The 19556-nt window shown below is 41.9% G+C and overlaps 2 protein-coding genes across 2 annotated transcripts; both read left to right on the top strand.

Annotated features, from left to right (window-relative positions):
• Positions 1-2551: 2551 nt before the first annotated feature.
• Positions 2552-9217, top strand: LOC143326439 (neurexophilin-2-like). Its single transcript, XM_076739952.1, has 2 exons — positions 2552-2770; positions 6896-9217. Exons 1-2 carry the CDS (start codon positions 2696-2698, stop codon positions 7727-7729), a joined length of 909 nt encoding a protein of 302 aa, XP_076596067.1. The 5' UTR covers positions 2552-2695; the 3' UTR covers positions 7730-9217.
• On the top strand, positions 8275-17904 carry LOC143326438 (serine hydroxymethyltransferase, mitochondrial-like). Its single transcript, XM_076739951.1, has 12 exons — positions 8275-8420; positions 9489-9683; positions 11828-11907; positions 12619-12819; positions 13576-13657; positions 13803-13925; positions 14132-14271; positions 14911-15073; positions 15272-15371; positions 15566-15721; positions 16047-16154; positions 16788-17904. Exons 1-12 carry the CDS (start codon positions 8388-8390, stop codon positions 16913-16915), a joined length of 1509 nt encoding a protein of 502 aa, XP_076596066.1. The 5' UTR covers positions 8275-8387; the 3' UTR covers positions 16916-17904.
• The last annotated feature ends 1652 nt before the right edge of the window (positions 17905-19556 follow it).

Genomic DNA, 19556 nt, shown 5'->3' with positions numbered 1-19556 from the left:
GCTTTAAAAGCCTTCCACCTTGTGACCGTAGATGTCTGGACTGTATTTATTTCAAAGAAAATATCTGTATGCTTACCCATACATTTTATGAAATGAGAATCTTCTTACAATTGAGTAAAATATGCTGGGTAGGAGAGAAGTGGAAATTAAAAAATAATCTGTACGAGACGAGGCTTTAAATGATGATGAGTAACATGAGTATTTCCCTTTAAATGAGTTTTGAATCCTCCTTGGGTGACAAAGGTTCAGGTACTTTTGAAGTGTTAGATTTTCTTTCTACTTTGAAGAATGGAAAGTGTCCAACCCTGACAAGCAATCAAACCTTTGCATCTACTGTGCAGTTAAAATCACCTGCCAACATTACTTTCCCTGGAAGGGAGGCAATCAGTGAAATTCACAAAAACAGGGACTGTCATCATTTGGGCCATAGATATCAACCAAATGGATGCCCTGTACCACCAAACATCTACCAGCTGTATCAGAAATAGTATTACTCACTTGGGACTATATTCACATACTCTTAGAGATAAGCTTGATTCTCAGTTGTTCCAGTTCAGCTCCTCTGTGCATATTGTGTACACTGTGTGCCCTGAACAAACTTCTGAGCATCTGCTGGGGATTCAAACTCACGTGGTCGTGCATAAATCATCAGGCCAAGCTTGGCTGGTTACACTAGTCCATAGCAAATGTTCAGGGATCTCAGTTGCTGTTTTACTCCATTGAAACACCTCCTTTGCAGCTCCAAGGATAGGTCCAGGAAGAACATGACCTCTTGTTGGCTGTACAGCAACTCTCCTTTAGCCCTGGCTTCTCGGAAGGTGAAAAACAATAATGAGGACTCTTGGGCGGGGAGACTGTGTGCTCTCTCGAGGACAGGTGATGTCGGAAAGGTTGCAGGTCCCAGTGCTTCAGCTGGACATTTCTCAGGTTGGATCTCTTTTCAAGCTCATCAAACATCCAAGTTTTTAGCCCTTTCATCAACCGCTATGTGTGACTGGATGACAGGGCTAGTGTTACCCGCTGAGCTAGGTGGGCTGCTAAAGTCCAACCTGTCATCCTGCTTGAATGGGAACGAGTTAGCTTTATTCTTGTCCTTTGCCTATTTCCACAACATATTAACAATTGTGTGCACTGCAAAGTTACTGCAAATAGTTGGCAATTGTGCTCACACTCTAAAAGGACAATGAACCAGAATTTAATTGAATATTGTCAGTAGCCCATCAAAAAGATGTGATCTTACTTCACAGACATAACCACAGGATCAAATCTAGTCGAGGTGAACATCCAAAGTCTGATTGAAATCTCCCCCCAGAATAATCTGAGCGCTCATAGCATGAAAAAAGATCGGTCCTTCTTTGTTTGGAGCATAAATGTTACAGAGTGTGACTTTGACTCCACTAATCACTGCTTCTGCACATACGATGAATCCAACAGGATCTCCAAATTGTCGCAACAATAAAAAATTTTGTTTCTTGTTCACAAGAATAATAAGTCCACAGCTCTTACTGCATATCTAATTATGAGAAATGTTCACACCCCCTTCATGTTTCCATTTTCGAGCATCCTCTTCATTTCTGAATGTGCTGCTTGAATAAAAGCAACATCTGTGTTTTCAGATTTAGCTAAGTGAGGGTTATTTTTCAGTTTAACTGGTGTTTCAGAAGGCAGACTCCTTGTCATTTTGACAAAAGCTAGGGCATTACTGTGTTTGGAAGAGATGTCCGTAATCCCCAAAAACTCTCATCTTCTGTTGGCACAAAAATATTCCATAAATTGTACTCAAAAATTAGGCTGAAATTCAGTCTTTTTGACAAGGTGTACCTCCAGTCTCTCTTCTCCATTAACCCCATAAAAGATGGCTGCTGTCATGGCATCCCCCATAATGCGTAGTTATTGTGAGGTGAGTAGAAAAAAAAAAGAATTTAATCATACGTGTACATTATTTTCTTTTGGACAGGATATGTTATTTCAGGAGAAATGTCTTGAAAACACAATTTGAAGACACTACTTGGGTTTTCACAATCATCAGTTATGACACGAGCATGCTAATAAGAAAGCAGCTATCATAAAATGTTGAGGTACTTGAACGTGGGGAAGCGTGAAACTTAATGGGTTTCTGCATTAACACAAGCACTCATTCTGTATTGAAGGCAACTCGTCTGGGTGGTTACTGTTGCCTTGAATTTCCATTGATAGGCCGAGGCAGTGGCAGCATCTCACCAGACTTGTCAGTGATTTTTACATTTCCTGGAGAGAGCCCTTGTCATTTTGTCAGCCTCCCTGTGGCTAAAGTATGCAAGGACAGCGGGGAGGGCTGTCAAACTGTGCCCGCCTGAGAGCGCCTTTCCCCGGGTTGATGAGTCATAATAAGGGCTGGCCAGGTGGTGAAAATGAAGCATGTGAGAATTCTGAGTGTGTGTGTGTGTGTGTGCTGAGGGGTAGAGAGAGGAAGAAAAGATGGAGAGAGAGAGAGAGGTAGAGAGAGAGAGAGAGAGAGAGAGAGAGAGAGAGAGAGAGAGAGGGATGGTGGGGGGAGAGGGAGCACTGAGCTGAGTATTCACTCCAGATCTTGGGGATTTTTGAGTGTCTCACTGCAGAATGTCTTCTCTACTTTTGAAGTGAGTGTAAGCTTTGACTCAGTAAATCACCACTTAGTCAGTCGGGCAGATTGCCTCTGAGACGACCTGCTCTCTGGATGGAGAAACGCGGCTGCAAAATGAGGGCGCTGTGTTTGAACTTTGTCACCTGTCTGTGGCTTCTCCCTTCAGCGGTGAGTACCAGCGAACAGCCACTCTTTACTCTGCTCCTGAGTTTGTGTAGCTCATTATTAACACGAGGTGTTTTTATTGTGGCATTGGGAAGTTTTATTTTCCTGCAGATGTGCTTCTATGTGCGCCTCATTTGTGCAAAAAAATCGGTTTATTTAATTAATGTCGAATTCTCTCATGCTCTGGCTCTGCCACTGTTCATCATATTGCAGCATTGTTGCACAATCAAGCAGTTGTCTTTTCCTTTTTTTTAATGGAAGTATGAGTTGATGCTGCATCTACCAACATCACTAATTATCAAAGGTTTGAGATATTCACCAACTGAAGAAATGTGTACTCAAAGTGAAAAACAAAATCAGTTTTCTGGCAAATTTAAAGGATAATTGGTAAGTTGCCATAATGACATTGGTTACAGAGCGAATACTCCAAATTATTTTAAAAACTAGACGGTGCTGAGAGCTCACTTAATTAACTTCTGCTCAGGTGTGACTCCGGTAAGAACGGCACTCGCTTGAGACTTGATTTGGCTTCTTTCTCCTGATTTGAGATTCAACGTGCATTTTCATATCTTGAAAATGTTCAAAAGTTTGACACATGCTGTTTTATTCAAGGAATGAGATTTGCGGTGGTCTTTTGTCCTGATATGATTTGATTTTCTGCATTCAGACTCAGAACTGAAGACGTGTATCTCGTGACGGGAGACTTCCTTGACACAAAGTTGAGTCTTCTACTAGAGGGTGAAGTTCAGCCCAAATGGATATCTGCCATCCTCAAAATTTAATTTGTTCCAGTCTTGTGCTCTGTGGTTCTCTTTCAGGTGTAATTGTAATTCAATCTGCTCTCCTGTCTTGAATTTAACCTTCTTTACTTTGCCGCATGAGCAGGCGAGTGACTGCAACATCTGTAACTTTAACATGAAAGTTGTCAGGTGGAAACCTCAAAGCATCCTAATTTTGTGCTTCATTACTTGAACTAAATGAGCAGTCTTGTCAGCGTGAGAAGTCTGATCACCTTAGGGCATAAGAAACACTGTCACCTCCTTTTTTTTTGTTAAGTTGTGGAAAAAACTGGTACATAAAGTATATTTTTCAATGGCAAGAATGTTGAAATGCAATAGCTGCTCTCAGGTTTCTCAGAGGTTGTTTTTTCCGTTTTTTGCCTCTGCAGGTGCCTTTGCACAGGTGTTGTGCTTGCATCCACTCCACCGCTGTTGCTCAGTTGCAATTTCTGTGCTGGCATTTTGACACAGAGCCAATGACACGGCTGTCACACAGTGGGCTCCAATTAGGGTCGGTGAGAACAGCACATAGCTGGAGACTTAGGCTTGTAACAATAGGCACAGCTGGAGCTCACTTGGTTACAGGAGAAGGCAGAGATTGGCACACAGGGCTGGGGTGGTTGGGGGTGATGTGAATCCCACTCGTTGGTGAGAAATAATGATATCCTCAGAGCTGTTTATTCAGAAATCTTGGGGAGAATAAACCTAAACCTCCATCTGCCTTCGACACATTATGATGAAAATAGAATTCAAGTCCTACATGAGTGCACAGAACTTTTTGCCCAACGCCTGTCTCAATTCTCTCGAGGCATTAAAAAAACAGTTGACCTGTCTCCCACCTCACATTCACACTTTCACTTAAAAATGGAAGTTTCATTTCGTGGACTCACCTAGTCCAATTAATTTTCATGCCTAACTCTTTTTTGTGAACACCGGTATGTTATCATCTCTGCACACGTGTAACATATCACAGCCCCTCATGTCAACTGTGCAGTGCACTTTAGGAATATCAATCACATATACGGCCTCACTAATGACTGGATTTACTGGGATTTGAGCATTTTAATAGACATGACAGCAGGTGGCTGCCTGGCTTATAATAAGCTGCTTCATCAATCTGAACATGCGCTTAGTTTTCACAGTTTCACTTCTTTTATATTTTTATGCAGTGCTATTTTGTAACTGAAAGGGATGGTCAGGTGGAATAAACCAGGTTGTCTGTGTATTACTGATGTATTCTACTCTTTGTGAGCTATGCAAAGCATTACTGATGTGCTCATATTGTGTGGGGGGTTTTTTTATCATATATTGAAATTACTATGATACCACTATCACAAAAACAGGTACTTGTTATTAAAATGTAGAAACAGTTTACGTACTACATGATGTACTGTCTAGAAACAGGTTTTTTTTTTCCTCTGCATTCAGTCTTTCTTGGAGGAATAATTGTTATATTTAGTAGGCAGTTTGTTTTGAGTTTGTCAGAGAGTAAAGCTGCAAGTTGATTTGCTGCAAGTTTTGCAAATAATGTGCAAACTGCTCGCTCATACTGTCTTATCTTCAGAATGCGAGTTTATATGTATGCGTGATGCCTTTGTACGTTGTAGGTAGAAAAATATGAGGGACAGTAATTGGTAGGAGGAGAATGTGTATGGAGATGGAGACGCACGATGAGGAGCAAGTGAATAAAACATGAACTGCTCTTCGTATGAAATAATAACCTGACAAGGTGAACCCAGGTGAAGGCTTAATCTCTTATTAATTTCAAGCATGTAATCCAAATCAATTTAAGAATGGAAACTAGGGGGAAGATGACGAGGAGGAGAAAAGGTGAAAAGGAGAAAGAGGGATGTTTAGTTTTTTTGAGACAGCTGAGACATGTTCGGCACAGAAGGAGCTCAATATGAAAAGATGCTGCTTCAGATTTTTAGCCTATTCATGCATTATATTCAGTAAATGTGTGTTATTTTATTGATTCTCTGCAGTGTCGTCAACAACAACCTGTGTTTTGACCACACTCTTCACTTCCAAGCATATTGATTAATAAGCCCACAGATTCAGTCTATTATCAAGGTCGCATTGAAAAGACGATTGAGAGTTTTAACAAGGGAGCAAGAGACAGCGTGAGGGAGGACAGCCAAATTAAAATGTGTTAATGGTGATATGAATGTGCGTGCGTGTGTGTGTGTGTGTGTGTGTGTGTGTGTGTGTGTGTGTGTGTGTGTGTGTGTGTGTGCATGCTCCTTGGTTTCTGTAGTCCTTGCCTGGAGGAGCTGACCTATTGATCACAGTCAATTCCAAGTTGTTCTCATTGAGACGACCCGACACATCAAAGCATGATTATTTTAATCGATTATCTGCTGCCTCATACTGTAGCTACAGTGAAAGTGTCCTTCCTTTGCAGTCATCCTGCTGGTCTAGAGGCCTCTCTTCTTGCTCGTGTGTCAGCTTCTAAAGTGCATGCTACACAAAACAAATCCTGTGATTATTGTATTATAGTATTGCAAGTTGACAGCTGTTGACTGAAGAGTTGTTTGTTCTCTCACAGAGCTACTATCGGGCTCTTCAAAAATACAAGTATTAAAGTAAATCTGATGAATGTGGGATGATATAAACACATCTGCTGTGGACTGTTCACTGTATGGCCCACTGAAGCTGTACCTGGCCCTCTTTGAGCTATAACACAAACCTCTTACTCTTTTTAAAATACATAATACGAATTATGTGTGACTGTGGTTTGAATGAAGTCCATCAGAAATGCCTGAAAAACCTTTAAGCCTTTTGTTGATCCCTGTTGAAAAGAAATGGAACAAGAAAAAAATGCATCACAAAATGACATAAAGGAGAAGTTGTGCCAATACAAATGTAGGGGACATCCAAAAAAAACATGGATTTTGAAGGTCACTTTTTACCAAAACATGTGGTGAACTTCCTTTTTGTCCTGTGTTCTCTTTAGAGCGTTGGTCCACCCGGCAAAAAAAAAAAAAAAAAATGTTTTATCACTTACCTTTAATATCTGGTCACAGAAAGACCAGGCTTGTTCGTTTGCCCGGGTTTCCAGACATCTGTCTCTGATATATCAGCATCATTCCAAAACAACAGAGGTGAATTGAACACGGTGTCTTTGGTAGAAGGTAGTTCCAGTGAAAATTGTTCAGACATCCAGAGTAGCAGAGACACTGTTTGTGGAAATAAAATTTGATGTTGGTTGTTACTGTGTTATTTTAAAATATATTACTTCAAACAAACTTCCATACACCTCCGGTAATTTAGTAAAGTAAAAGTCCAGTATGACATTAAGTCACATTAAATTATAAGCTTTCCTTAACTTAGATCTTGTTGTCCACAGGTCCAAGAAACAGCCAAGCCCTTGGACTTTCAGGGCCAACAATGGAGAGGAGCAGGAGGAGGAAGAGGGGACGCTGTGGGAGCTGCTTTGAAGGTTAAACATATCTCCAAAGACTTGCAGATCATCTCCACCAAACACAAAACCCCGGCTTACGGCTCCCTCGGCCCTTACGGATGGCCTCAGAACTTCTCACAGGCCCTGGATCAGTATCTGTACCGCCCTCCTCCCAAATCCAAACCTCCCGCAAAAACGTCCCCAAAGGCCAAGAAGATCCTGGGCTGGGGTGATTTTTACTTCAACGTGAAAACAGTGAAGTTCAGCCTCCTGGTGACGGGGAAAATCGTGGACCACATCAACGGCACGTTCAGCGTCTACTTCCGCCACAACTCGTCCCGTCTTGGGAACATTTCCGTCAGCATCGTCCCGCCCTCCAAAGCTGTAGGATGGGAGGTTTTGGATCAGGACATTCATGACAAAAACTCAGTCCTGGTTCCAGATCTGACGTCCCAGTTCCAGAGCCCACCTCAGTCCACCAGCTCCACCCCTCCGGACCAGCAGAAGCAGCAGCAGGACGTGATGATGGTGACAGAACTGAACTGCCGGATCGAATACCAGCGAACCAACCGGTCCAAGAAGACCAAGCCCTGCATGTACGACCCGGGGCAGACCTGCTACTCAGAAAACACCCAGTCCCAGGCAGCCTGGATCTGCGCCAAACCCTTTAAGGTTATATGCATCTTCATCGCCTTCACCGGCACTGATTACAGGCTGGTGCAGAAGGTCTGTCCGGACCACAACTTTCAGACAGAGCAGAACCAGCAGCACTTCGGATGACTGGAACTGTGAAATCAAACACTGACTTTTCATACATCCTTCAAAATCATGTGTTCAATTTAGGTTCAAGACTGTTTTTATAAAAAGCACATTTTCAACGTCACTGAGCGCAGCTTGGGGCAAAACTTGTGTCAATGTGTTAACAGCAGCGCTAGTTAATGATGAGATTTAGGATGTGAGCTCTGTGTTTGTCTGCACTCCTCTGCCAAAAGCTTCACATTATCTTTAAAAAAAAAAAGCAGTGACTCGATCCATGACATGGCGTTGTATGTGGTGTTTTATGAATTTTGTCTTATGAATATGCAGCATTAATATGAAGTGAAGACTGTAAACGCAAAATTTGTTATTCACAATTTGAAAAATGTGATTTCGTGGCTCATTAATAATACAAAATATATCTTTAGGGACAGAATCTGTGGTTTTGGAAACACAGTGTTTTTTTACTATGAAATGAACTCCTTGCCTGTACGTTGAATATGATCGATTAGATATTTCTTCTTCAAAGAAGTGACGCAGAATCAAGTGAAATAGATGATTTACCGCCGTCGTCACTTCCATCAGTAACACAAAGTTCCTTGGCTTCCCTCCAGTGCTGAGTTTACTTTCACCCTTTGCACCTTGAATAGTTTTCTGTTTTCCCTGCTCAGCTGTTACAGACATGCTTTCTCTGTCCTTACGACAAACCTTACGGGTGAGTACATTGTTTTTTAATGTATTATTCGAGAGCTTTTTTTAAATGTATGTAAAACCCACTTATATCTGCGTTAGTAGATATTTCACCCTGCTGCTGACAGTCATTAAAACTAAATCACTTTTTAGTGCAAACTAGGTCATTTTGTCACCTCAGGTTACCTCAACCCAGATAGAGATGTCTGGTTTGAAGATTTGCATTGTTGCATTTTCAATTTGTCGTCCAGTTGCGTAAGTGTTTCTGTGTTTGTATGACAACTGTGATTATCTCAGGTTGTCAAAAGAGAAAAGGGTGCCACTGTTTGTCCCAGAATATTTTTTGTTGTTGACGGAAAGTTGACTGTGCACATTGCGCTTTATGCAAGACTTAATACACTCAAGGCTTAGAAAACATAATGACTACAAAAGATGAAAGGAGACTTGCTTTGCCATATATTTATGCTTGAACAGTAATTTGTCTATTAGGCCAAAGTAACACAGAGTTATGTAACTATCATGCAGCTACAAGCTGCCTTCAACAAACAAGACCCTGATAAAGAAGTCACTGCGTGTGTGGACAGCCCTCGTTATACTTTTCATGTCCAAGGTTTTCCATAACCGCTCCACTGAATAACACGTTTGCTTTTTCACTGCCTTTCATTTAATGGATTGTTTAGAACATCAAACGACACATTATTCTAACCCCCTTGTTTCCAAACCCCTGGTGTAAAGTATTATAATTTAGAGTGATGAAAGTGTTTTTGCACAGGCTCAGTCTTACTGAGGTTTTCAAAAGACACCAAAGGACCAATCTTGGACAACAACAACAAAAAAAAAAAAACCCCAGAGAAACTTTTTGACTCTGAACACACGGTTTGTAGTACAATAGAGAGTTGCATCAAATCCAGTGACTTGGTATTTGTCTTCTCCTTAAGGTTTTATTAACTACACTGAATTGTTAGATAGAACATACGTTGTATGTATGTATTTTCTTAGGTTTCATTGCCAGTGACAGAGGCCAGTTTTAAACTCTTGTTGTGCACATTTAGTTGTTGACTGACATGATGTGTTCATCCACCACCCCATGCAGCCCCTCCTCCTCAGGCCTTCAGGATGTCTGGGCCGAGGGGGGCAGGCCTCAGCGGAATTGGGCAGGCGAGGCCTCAGTGGCGCTGGCAGGTGGACTGGACAGGAGAGTCTGGCCGAGGACGACCCAGAGATGTGGAGTCTTCTGCAGCAGGAGAAGGACAGGCAGTGTCGGGGGCTGGAGCTCATCGCATCAGAGGTGAGGTCTGATTCACATTCGCTTGTGAATTCTGATGTTTGTACATTTATTATTAATACTGATAAGGTTTCTTAACAAGCGTTGTAAAATGTACAAGCATTGGTCTCGCCATTGAAGCTCCTTCAAACTAAAAATCTAACTAAACTAAAAACTAAAAAGAAGGGTTGAGGGAAACTGTAAGAAAAGGCACAACATTGGAGAGTTGGGGTGATGGCTTGGATTTTTCTGCAGATTAAAATAATGAGGAAATAACAACTTACTGCAAAAGTTTCATACACATCCCTGAACACAGCACACACACGGTAATGACACTACGAACGCAAGTTTAAAAAGTCACACCTGATTCTCGACATCCTCTTTCCTGTACAATCTTCAGGGTGCAAATTGAGTGTAACTGCGTTGACCCATGACCGCTAGTCTGATGAGGAGATCAGAGATGACTGTTTGCTCAGTGTCTGGTGTTATATATAGAGTCTGTGTGTGAAAGTGCTGTGTTTTGACACATAAACTCTGAGAGGGATTGCTGTTCAGCCTTTGCAAAAGTAAAAAACCTTTAGCATATGGTCTTTTTTTTCTCAGGCAAATTTCCTCTGTTGTACCTGCTTATTGCATTCAGATTGTTGGTAGATGAGGCTGAGCCAGAATATAATTTCAGGCAAAAATAATAAACGCCAGTTTTACAGCCCCTCAGACTAACACAGGTAATTCACAGCTGTTGAATGTATTTATAAATGTGAAAATCATCTGTGCAATATGTGCAGTTATCACAGTATGTGCAAATTAATAGTAAATGGTGGGCCTGCAAGGTGTAATTAAATACTTGCATCGAGTTCAGTGCGTTTCTGAGGAGGCAAGACGTTGCTAATTATCCTCTGTGCTTTCCTGTTGGCTGAGGTGTTAAAGATCGCGGTATGTGAGACAAGAGGCAAAGCAAACAACTTAAACTGCAGAAGAGCCTCCTTCAGCAGCGTAACTGCAAGTCACCAGAGTTACAGTTTCTGGAATTTCTTCCGAGAGTTCACTGAGATCTCCTTTTCATTTTTCCCCTCGCAAGTCACTGATTTCAGCTAAGTGGAAGCTGTGGGAAAAGAAGGGAGCTTTCATTCTTTTATTCTCCAGCAATTATGTATCCACGGCACTATCAGTCACAATGACATCTGAAAGATTTTCATCTTCTTGTGCATGTGCTGCCAGTCGCTGCTGCAGGCTGACTCCCAATGGAGAGCCCCTGTTTTTTTCTTCAGGAAGGCAGTCAAATGATCCCATTAGGTTCCTTCGCTGATTTCTGCCATTGATCTCCACATTTTATGTTGAGACAGAGGAGGTGGGGCGATCGCTTGTGTGTGTGTGTGTTTATGTGTGTGTGTGTGTGTGTTGAGATAGTGTTTTGATATGTCATGGAGAGAGATTTATGTCACATGGGGGACTGGTTTTAACTCCCACTGGAATGATTGAGGGATCCCTGAACAGTGACAGGTTTAGTATAATAACAAGGCAGAGGCGGCGGCTGAGGAGGACAGAGAGCGACGGAGAGAGAGGGAGAAGATGAGCAGAAGTGAGAGTGGGAGAATAAAAGAGACTGAGACGTCGAGAAAAATTAATTCACATTCATTTCCTTTTCTGCAGCTCCATCCCTCTTCTGGCTCTCAAGTGAGTTTGGGAGATTTGACACTGTGTGGAACCCCACAGGGAGTCAGCATTAGTTAGATTCCTCTATATCATCCCTTAATTTGACTGTAGCACCTCTAATACTATAATATTTTTAGATAAGCTAATTCATTTTTGCAGCTTCCAGAAAAGAGTGTGATGAAGCTTTTGTGATATTTATCCAATAAATTGAACAGATTTAAATAGCTTTGATTATCCATCCCTGACTCTCGAACATGTCTTTTTGTTTTTATAGTTGGTATTTGCAAGAGAAACGCTTGTAGTTCAATTAAATTGCACACTGGATGATTCAAGTTCAGACTGTGGTTGCATGGTGTAGCGGGCTCTTGCTGAAAAAGCAGGGGTGTTCAGTCACTCTTCTCCAGGTAAATAAAGGTTATATTTGGATGGTGACAGTGTTCTGAATATATAAGCATGGTAAAAAATGTACCTTGTGTGGCTCTGGATTTTGACATTGTGCTTGTTTGTCCTGTCAGAACTTCTGCAGCCGTGCAGCTCTTGAGGCTCAGGGCTCCTGTCTGAACAACAAATACTCTGAGGGATACCCAGGACAAAGGTAACTTCCTGGATAGTGCACTTTCCAAAATATATTGTAAAAATGGTTACAAAACCTTTAAGGATTTTCAGAAGCCAAAGCGCACAATTTTGAGATGTTTATTTTAAAACAGTTAGTGAAGTGGGCTTGAGACCAGAGGATGGCAAATTTACTGCCAGGCTAGAAAATATGATGCAATTCAACATGATGCGAAACAGTACTGTACAATATGATACACTATTATACAATATCATACAACCCAATATGATACAGTGGGGAAAGATATGCATATTACTCTACAATATGAACTGATAAGACAAAATACGATACGATAGAAAAAGGTCTGTCATAATATGATATACTGCAAAACTAGAAGAGTGCGTTCAGTACAGTCTGTGGGTGTTTGGATGAAGCAGTGGTTGATTACTTTTGGCTAACCGGCTGGTTAGTGGTGGTGAGGAGGCAGCAGTGTATAAAACAGAGTGGTTAATAAAGTAGGTTTGTGAATCGCCAAATGCATGATCCCCTCCAGGCTTACGTATGCCTGGTGGAGACAAAAACATGACATGATGTGATACAATATGAAAAGATGATATGACACAAAATGATACAATATAATATGACACACTACACAATGATATGACATGATACAGTAAGGTATGCTACGATATATGATACAGTGCAAAATGATACAATATGATACATACAAATCTTGATCTTTTGTCTTCTCAGGTACTATGGAGGTGCACAGATCGTAGACCAGATTGAACTGCTGTGTCAGAAGCGGGCGCTCGACATCTTCGGTCTGGACTCAAATCTGTGGGGCATCAATGTCCAGCCGTACTCCGGATCCCCTGCTAACTTTGCAGCGTACACATCTGTGCTGCGGCCTCATGACCGCATCATGGGCCTGGATCTGCCTGACGGAGGACAGTGAGTGGACATGTCCAGCCAGAGACACTCAGATGTAGTGCTTGTGGGCTGTGTGGCGGCTAACAATGTAATAACTCTTTGTCAAAATTTGATAAGAACAACATTCTAAATTAAACAAAAGTCAAGTAGCGTAATGCTGCATTTAAAGATACATGTTGTTACGTTATCTGACAGTCATTACATTATGAGCTGCTACAGTTTTGTTAAATGTGCCATGACATGTTTTCAGATTTTGCCTGTGTGGTTTTGACATTTTCCTGCACAAAACTGGATGTTGTTATGGGACTTAACGTCAAGAGGAATTAAAATAAATGACAACATGTTAGTCACACAGTCTGGAGTTGTCACATTATACCACCTCTTTGAAATGAATATGTTTTTTAAAGACATCCACAGAAGTGTGGGCAAGATAAACAATAACTTTTCCAAGCTGATGTCCCCAGTAACACGCCTGAGCCGTACTGCTGCTGCAGGTGATCGTTAGCTTTAAGACGAATGCAGAGGTGCAACTCTTTTATGCAACATTATATAAAATGTGTATGATGCTGGCGGGGAGTTGGTCAGGGCACAGTATGAAGAGAGGGCTTGGATTTTTATATAAATCTACAAATATATTTCATATATTTAGTATACACAGTTTCACAGAGATCATTCTTAAACCATACTTAGATAAATATACTGGTCACATGCAAGAGAAATGAATATCTAGAGAGGCCAGAACAAGTTCACAGTGTTTTATTTTCCACCGTGTTTCAGCCTTACCCACGGCTACATGACAGACACCAAGAGAATCTCAGCCACCTCCATATACTTTGAATCGATGCCCTACAAGCTGGATGTGAGTAATATGGCAGACTTTTTGAATGTAAATTGTCAGTGAATCTGCTCTGGCTGGTCTAGCTGTGAAAACAAAATGACAAGGCACTCACTTTTAGCTAGTGTGTGACTCTTCCATCTATCCCTGCCCTCCTGTACCACCTCAGCCCAAAACAGGTTTGATAGATTATGTGCAGTTGGAGACGACGGCCCGCCTCTTCAGACCCAAACTCATCATAGCAGGAACCAGCGCCTACGCTCGCCTCATCGACTACTCTCGCATGAAGAAGGTACCTCGTATTATTTTTTCGCTATGTTGTGTTCTAAAATAGTAGCGGTACAAGTATCGGTAAAACAAATAACTTAATAGCTCTTGATTTATTAAGTTCTTAACACGAAGAGCCAAATAGAAGGGCAGTGAAGGGTCAGGAAAAGCAAACGAGAAAAATTATGAAATAAGATTCTGGTCCTTAATGTTTCTGACTGTGTGTTCTAGCTGTGTGTGGAGCTTAATGCCTACCTGCTGGCAGACATGGCTCATATCAGCGGCCTGGTGGCAGCAGGAGCTGTTCCCTCACCTTTCGAACACGCTGACCTGGTCACCTCCACTACCCATAAGTCCCTGCGTGGAGCAAGGTGAGGGACTGGAATGATTTTTTTCATTTATCACCGAATAAGTGTTAATGGTTGTTAGTACAAGGTGTCGAAATGACGGAATAACGTTTGTTGTCATCTGCAAAGTAACACTTTGCAGATGCTGATACGAAGTCATAGTGATTCTGGGCACAGAGACTGAAGTGCAGAGAAATACACAGGATGTAAGGGAAAGTCTTTACCAAGAAAAGGTGGTCATACACAGGAGGCCAATCTGAACAAGGCGAACTAAATCCAGGCAGGGAGTCAGCAAAATCAAAAACTGGAAAGCGATGAACACACAGGAATGAACAAACACAATCTGGCAGAGGAAGAGGGGAATCATGGGAGTACATTTACAGGGTTGGATGATGGGAAGATCGGGGGCAGGTGAGTAATTGGGAACAGGTGTGGATAATCAGACGAGGGCAAGAACTGAAACAACAGGAGATGTTAGACTTTCAAAATAAAACAGGAAATAAGATATGCACAGGTTAGCAGGCTGTTACAACCATGTGGTTTCATACTGAACAGTACAACACACACAGAATAAGCCATGTAGGATTGTACTGTTTATAGTGATTAAGTTAAAAAACAACATTTCAGGTTGAGTGCATTTGGCTTTCTCTCGCCGCTCTGCAGGGGCGGTCTGATCTTCTACCGGAAAGGTGTGCGGTCTGTGGACAAGAAAGGTCAGGAGGTGCTCTTCGACCTCCAGGATAGGGTGAACTTTGCCGTGTTCCCAACACTTCAGGGAGGACCTCACAACCACGCCATTGCTGGAGTGGCCGTCGCCCTCAGACAGGTCGAGATATGACTGATTATCAATATCCATCAGTAGCCTGTAAAAACAAATAAGAGACAAACCCCTTTGAGAAAACACTCTCTGGGGCATTGTGAACGGCAGCTTAATTTCAATAGCTCGCATATAAAGTCCTACTTGTCATCTGGAGCGTCCTGATATGCTCTTTCTCTTTACAAGGCATCATTTCTGTGTCTGCAGGCTTCCACTCCCATGTTCAAACAGTACATCGCTCAAGTGATGTTGAATGCCAAGTCCATGGCTAACGCTCTGCTGAAGAAAGGCTTCACCCTGGTGTCAGGTACTGAGGGAGCTGGAGAGTGCTTTTGATGAAGATGCACTTCATACATTCATTCTACTTGTACCAAACACATAAATGAAGTAGGGTTTTTTACCACTGACCATGAGGAGGAAAAACCTCATAGTCAGCTGAACTAAATTAAATTTTTCGATGAACCAAACGAAAACTGTAAGTCTCCCTCTCCTCTTACTCAGGTGGAACAGACACCCACCTGGTCTTGGTGGACCTGCGACCTCGCGGGATGGATGGGGCTCGAGCTGAGAGGGTCCTGGAGCTGGTGTCCATCACCGCCAACAAGAACACCTGCCCGGGAGACAAGAGTGCTCTGACTCCAGGAGGACTCAGGCTCGGTACTCACGTTAGCGGCTCTAAAGCCTGTGCAGGATGTGTTGGTCTAATGAGTGTCCTCGGTGAAGAGCTGCAGGAGAGGAGGCTGTTTGGGCCGAATCTGTCAGCCAGTCAGTCTCCCTACCTGTATGATACTGGGCCCTTTCTTCTCTGTCCGTGTGATGTGTCTCTGTTTGCTTTTGTCTGTCTGTCCATCGGCCTGTCAGTCAGCCTGTCAGCATGCATCTCTCAGTCTTATTATTAACTTTATCAACAGCGATCGCTCTAATATCACCATATCTCTTTTTTTTTTCTTACCTTCCTTTTATGTGTCTTTCTTTCTTACAGGAACTCCGGCTCTGACATCCCGACAGTTCAAGGAAGCAGACTTTGAAAAGGTTGTGGAGTTTATTGATGAAGGGATTCAGATCGCACTGGATGTGAAGAAGAAGACTGGTGAGAGAGGAAGGCGTCTCTGTTTTGAGCAGACTTCTGATTTATCCAGTGAAAGTGGTGGAGCTCTAGCTTTTATATACCCGAGGATACACACAGTTCGCTGAGATGGCTGTCTAATATCTTATGACCCAGTTGAACCAGTGATGATGTGTTAAAAAAAAATGACACGTCGATATGCATCAAAGGGAAAACATTTTATTTGAAGGTGTTTATTTGAAGGTTCAATGTTTTCACATCATTTTATCTACAGATTGAGTACAACTGAGTTTCGTGTTATAACATCGATTATTGTGCTCACAGTTGTACTAAAGTTATTAGCGGGGAGAGCTCAAGTTTTACCTGAGAGGAGGGTGGTCTAATTCCACCATTATTTGGTGGCCAGAGAGAATTATTGTTGCATTTACATTTTTTTGTTTAAGCTGAAGTACACCATCTTTCTTTCTTCCTTCCTTTTTTTTTTTTTTTTTACTTATTAATGGCTTAAGAAATCAATAGTGTTGTGTCCGTAACGAGCTGGTTTTCGAGCGCGTGCCAGGGACAGGTTCACAGCATGAACGTGTTTTACAGCACATGAGGATATTCATCAGCAGATTTATGAAATTAACTTGTTTTAATTCCTCTGTCTCCCAACAGGAAATCTGGCCAGTTTCAAGTCCTTCCTGCTGGAGGACTCAGAGACAGTGTCACGCATCGCAGAGCTCCGCCAGCGGGTGGAGCTCTTCGCCAGGCCCTTCCCCATGCCCGGCTTCACTGACCACTAACACCACATGCATAAAGACAGTTTCCCCCACCACATAGTGGGCGTATCCTTTATCCTTATAACTCCTCCATTGTAATAGTCGGAGATTTTCTTTAGAGTGTTGCCATGGAAACAAGCATTGTTTCACGACACTGTCAGTCGAAACTTGGTCCGTGTGCACACAGTCACATTTCCATATCAGCTAATGACATTATGTCTGCCAAGTAACATGAAAAATGCAATATGATGTAAATGCATCAAAGCCTGAGGGATAAAAAGTCATATTTTTTGGGACTTTATAGCTGGTTGCAGTGTAGTTGAAAGCAGATTTAAGTGTTTGTTCATGTATTTGACAACAAGAATATTCCTCCAGTCAGGCATCATTAAGCTGAGGCTGATGTATAAACAGACATAATATGGTAAAACACATATGGAATAATCTAAAATATGTCTTCGTAGGAGAAGCTGTAATTGCTAACTAATACTGCACATTAATAAATACTTAAAAATGTCCTTCTGTCTCGAACTACATTATGTAGTTTTTATTACCATTTAGTCAAGGTACTGCTTATAAAGGCTAAATATGGGGGCTTAAAGTGTTACATATGCTCTCTATGAAGTAAACCACAAAAATGAGATGATGTTACATTTTCTTGAATTTATGACATCAGCAGCTTTCATTGGCGACCCGTTTAGTGGAGCAACTAATTACACATTGACAACTTATTACAGAGCTGTACAAAATTCTTATGCCACTTTGGGAAATCACATTTAAACCTGCTTGATGTGGAAAATGATTTGTTCTGTGCAGGGAAGTGGCCTAACAGTGTTGCACAGCATGCATTATCTTGCAGTGAACACATCAGCAGTTGCTGCACTTGCTGTGATATATTTGGCTTTTTGTTACAAAGCTCATTTCAGAGGCCTTTTGGAGACTTTGTCCCTGGGAGCCTCACAGCTCCTGTTGGGAAAGGAACACGCGCTCAATTTACACTCACAAAATCACAAACCAAAAAAAAAAAAAAACCAACAGTTAAACCGCACAAACTATGGTTTTAGTCTTTTTTGTATAACATACTAATGCCACCTCCTATACCATCACTTTGCTTTGTATTGTAAAGAGTTTGTGAAGAATGTACGCTGTATATACAGTAGATCTCCTTCATTGCAATAAAAACTCATCCTGAATGTTTACAAGTTTGCCGAATTTTCTCTGTTACGCAATGACTGCTGTTATGGAACACATACATGCATTTGCTGGAGAGGCAGATGCTTACAGTGGAAGGAGGAAGGAGACGCTGCAGAGTTTATAAACACTGAAGTGTTCTAAGCTGCTGGCATTTCCTTTCACTGTCAGCTTCAGAAATAAAGGCTGATCTTTAGATAGTGACAGAGATCTGACAGGAAGAGAGTTGGAGCCAGAGCTTCACACCCTGAAAAAAATAAACTTTGGACATAATCATTTGATATGTTCTCAGGGGGCTTCTGACGCCTGATTTGGCTTCTTATCTCCACCGGACAGCTGGTGTTGTTTGCTATGTTAATGAACTGTTTCATGACTTCAGTTGATATTAACCTCTTTGCATGAAGACTAATAACCAGACTGTGATTGTAAAAAAAAGCAGGAGGTCAGATCATCTTCACTCAGCCAGCCACAGAAGTTCCTCCTTGCTTTGATACCATTTTTATTTTTGTGACGCTGTGTCTCTATGTCACCCTGCAAACCCCCCCGTTACATAATGCTAATAAACAGACAGTATTATTTCATGTTCACGAGAAGATGAGCGCATTATGTAACACCAGAGTCCTTCACTGTCCTCACAATGCCTTCAGAACTTGCATTTCTATGTATTCAAAGGCTTCCTCTCCCACTGTTTCTCAAATTGCTGCCGTTCGATCTTTATGCTGTCGGATAAAAAAATAAAAAAAAGAGCCTCTTTCTTTCACTCCGGGATGAAATGATAAACTTTGTTGTGATTTTATTTTGATGTACAGTATTTATGTTTTCCTTTTAAAACGGACGATTCCTCGGAAGTCTTCTATAAAGCAGCGCTAAATGAGCTTTGCCACATGAAGAGCCACTGCTGCTTCTGCTGCTGCTGCCTATTGGAGCGCACAGTATTCATTTCACTGAAGAACTGAATGGACTTTTGTTTTATGTCAGACATCTTTGTGTCCTCGGATTTTCTGTCCGTCTCGCAATTTTCCGGTTGAAGGTTATTGCTTCAGTTTCTGCCAGAGGAATGTGTCCCCTCCACAGAGACTGTCCAGCTGTATCACAGGTCAGAGGTCAGGGAAGCTCTCAGCTCTGTCGTCAGAAAACACACACAAACACACACACACGCAGCATCACAACACAAATAAGCGCTCATCCGCTTCATCCCTGTGCCTGTTTCTCATGACCTGACAACTGCTTTGACGCAGTGTGTGTGTGTGTGTGTGTGTGTGTACGTGTGAGTCTTAAAGCTTTTGAGTATCCTTTAGGGAAATCATATGATCCCTCATGTTCCATCGCTCTGGATCTCTAGCTTTCTCCGTATTGCCCCAACAATCCCTGTGGTGTTTCAAAGGAGGCGGGTTTTTTTGATGTGCGCTACTCTTTGGTCTGTCTTCATTCGCTCTTTTTGTTGTATTACTGCGAGGAAATGACATGAATATGAGCT

This window comes from Chaetodon auriga, chromosome 10 (genome assembly GCF_051107435.1).
Source record: "Chaetodon auriga isolate fChaAug3 chromosome 10, fChaAug3.hap1, whole genome shotgun sequence".
Lineage (NCBI taxonomy): Eukaryota > Metazoa > Chordata > Actinopteri > Chaetodontiformes > Chaetodontidae > Chaetodon > Chaetodon auriga.
The sequence above is the reverse complement of the archived record's forward strand: the minus strand, read 5'-3'. Positions and strand labels throughout refer to the sequence as shown.

Bases quoted from the DNA above. Each gene is read 5' to 3' on its own strand.
- LOC143326439 (XM_076739952.1), top strand. From the start codon at position 2,696: ATGGAGAAACGCGGCTGCAAAATGAGGGCGCTGTGTTTGAACTTTGTC. The intron at 2,771-6,895 runs GTGAGTACCAGC...TGTTGTCCACAG, and splicing joins TGTGGCTTCTCCCTTCAGCG to GTCCAAGAAACAGCCAAGCC.
- LOC143326438 (XM_076739951.1), top strand. From the start codon at position 8,388: ATGCTTTCTCTGTCCTTACGACAAACCTTACGG. The intron at 8,421-9,488 runs GTGAGTACATTG...CACCCCATGCAG, and splicing joins CCTTACGACAAACCTTACGG to CCCCTCCTCCTCAGGCCTTC. The intron at 11,908-12,618 runs GTAACTTCCTGG...TTGTCTTCTCAG, and splicing joins GAGGGATACCCAGGACAAAG to GTACTATGGAGGTGCACAGA.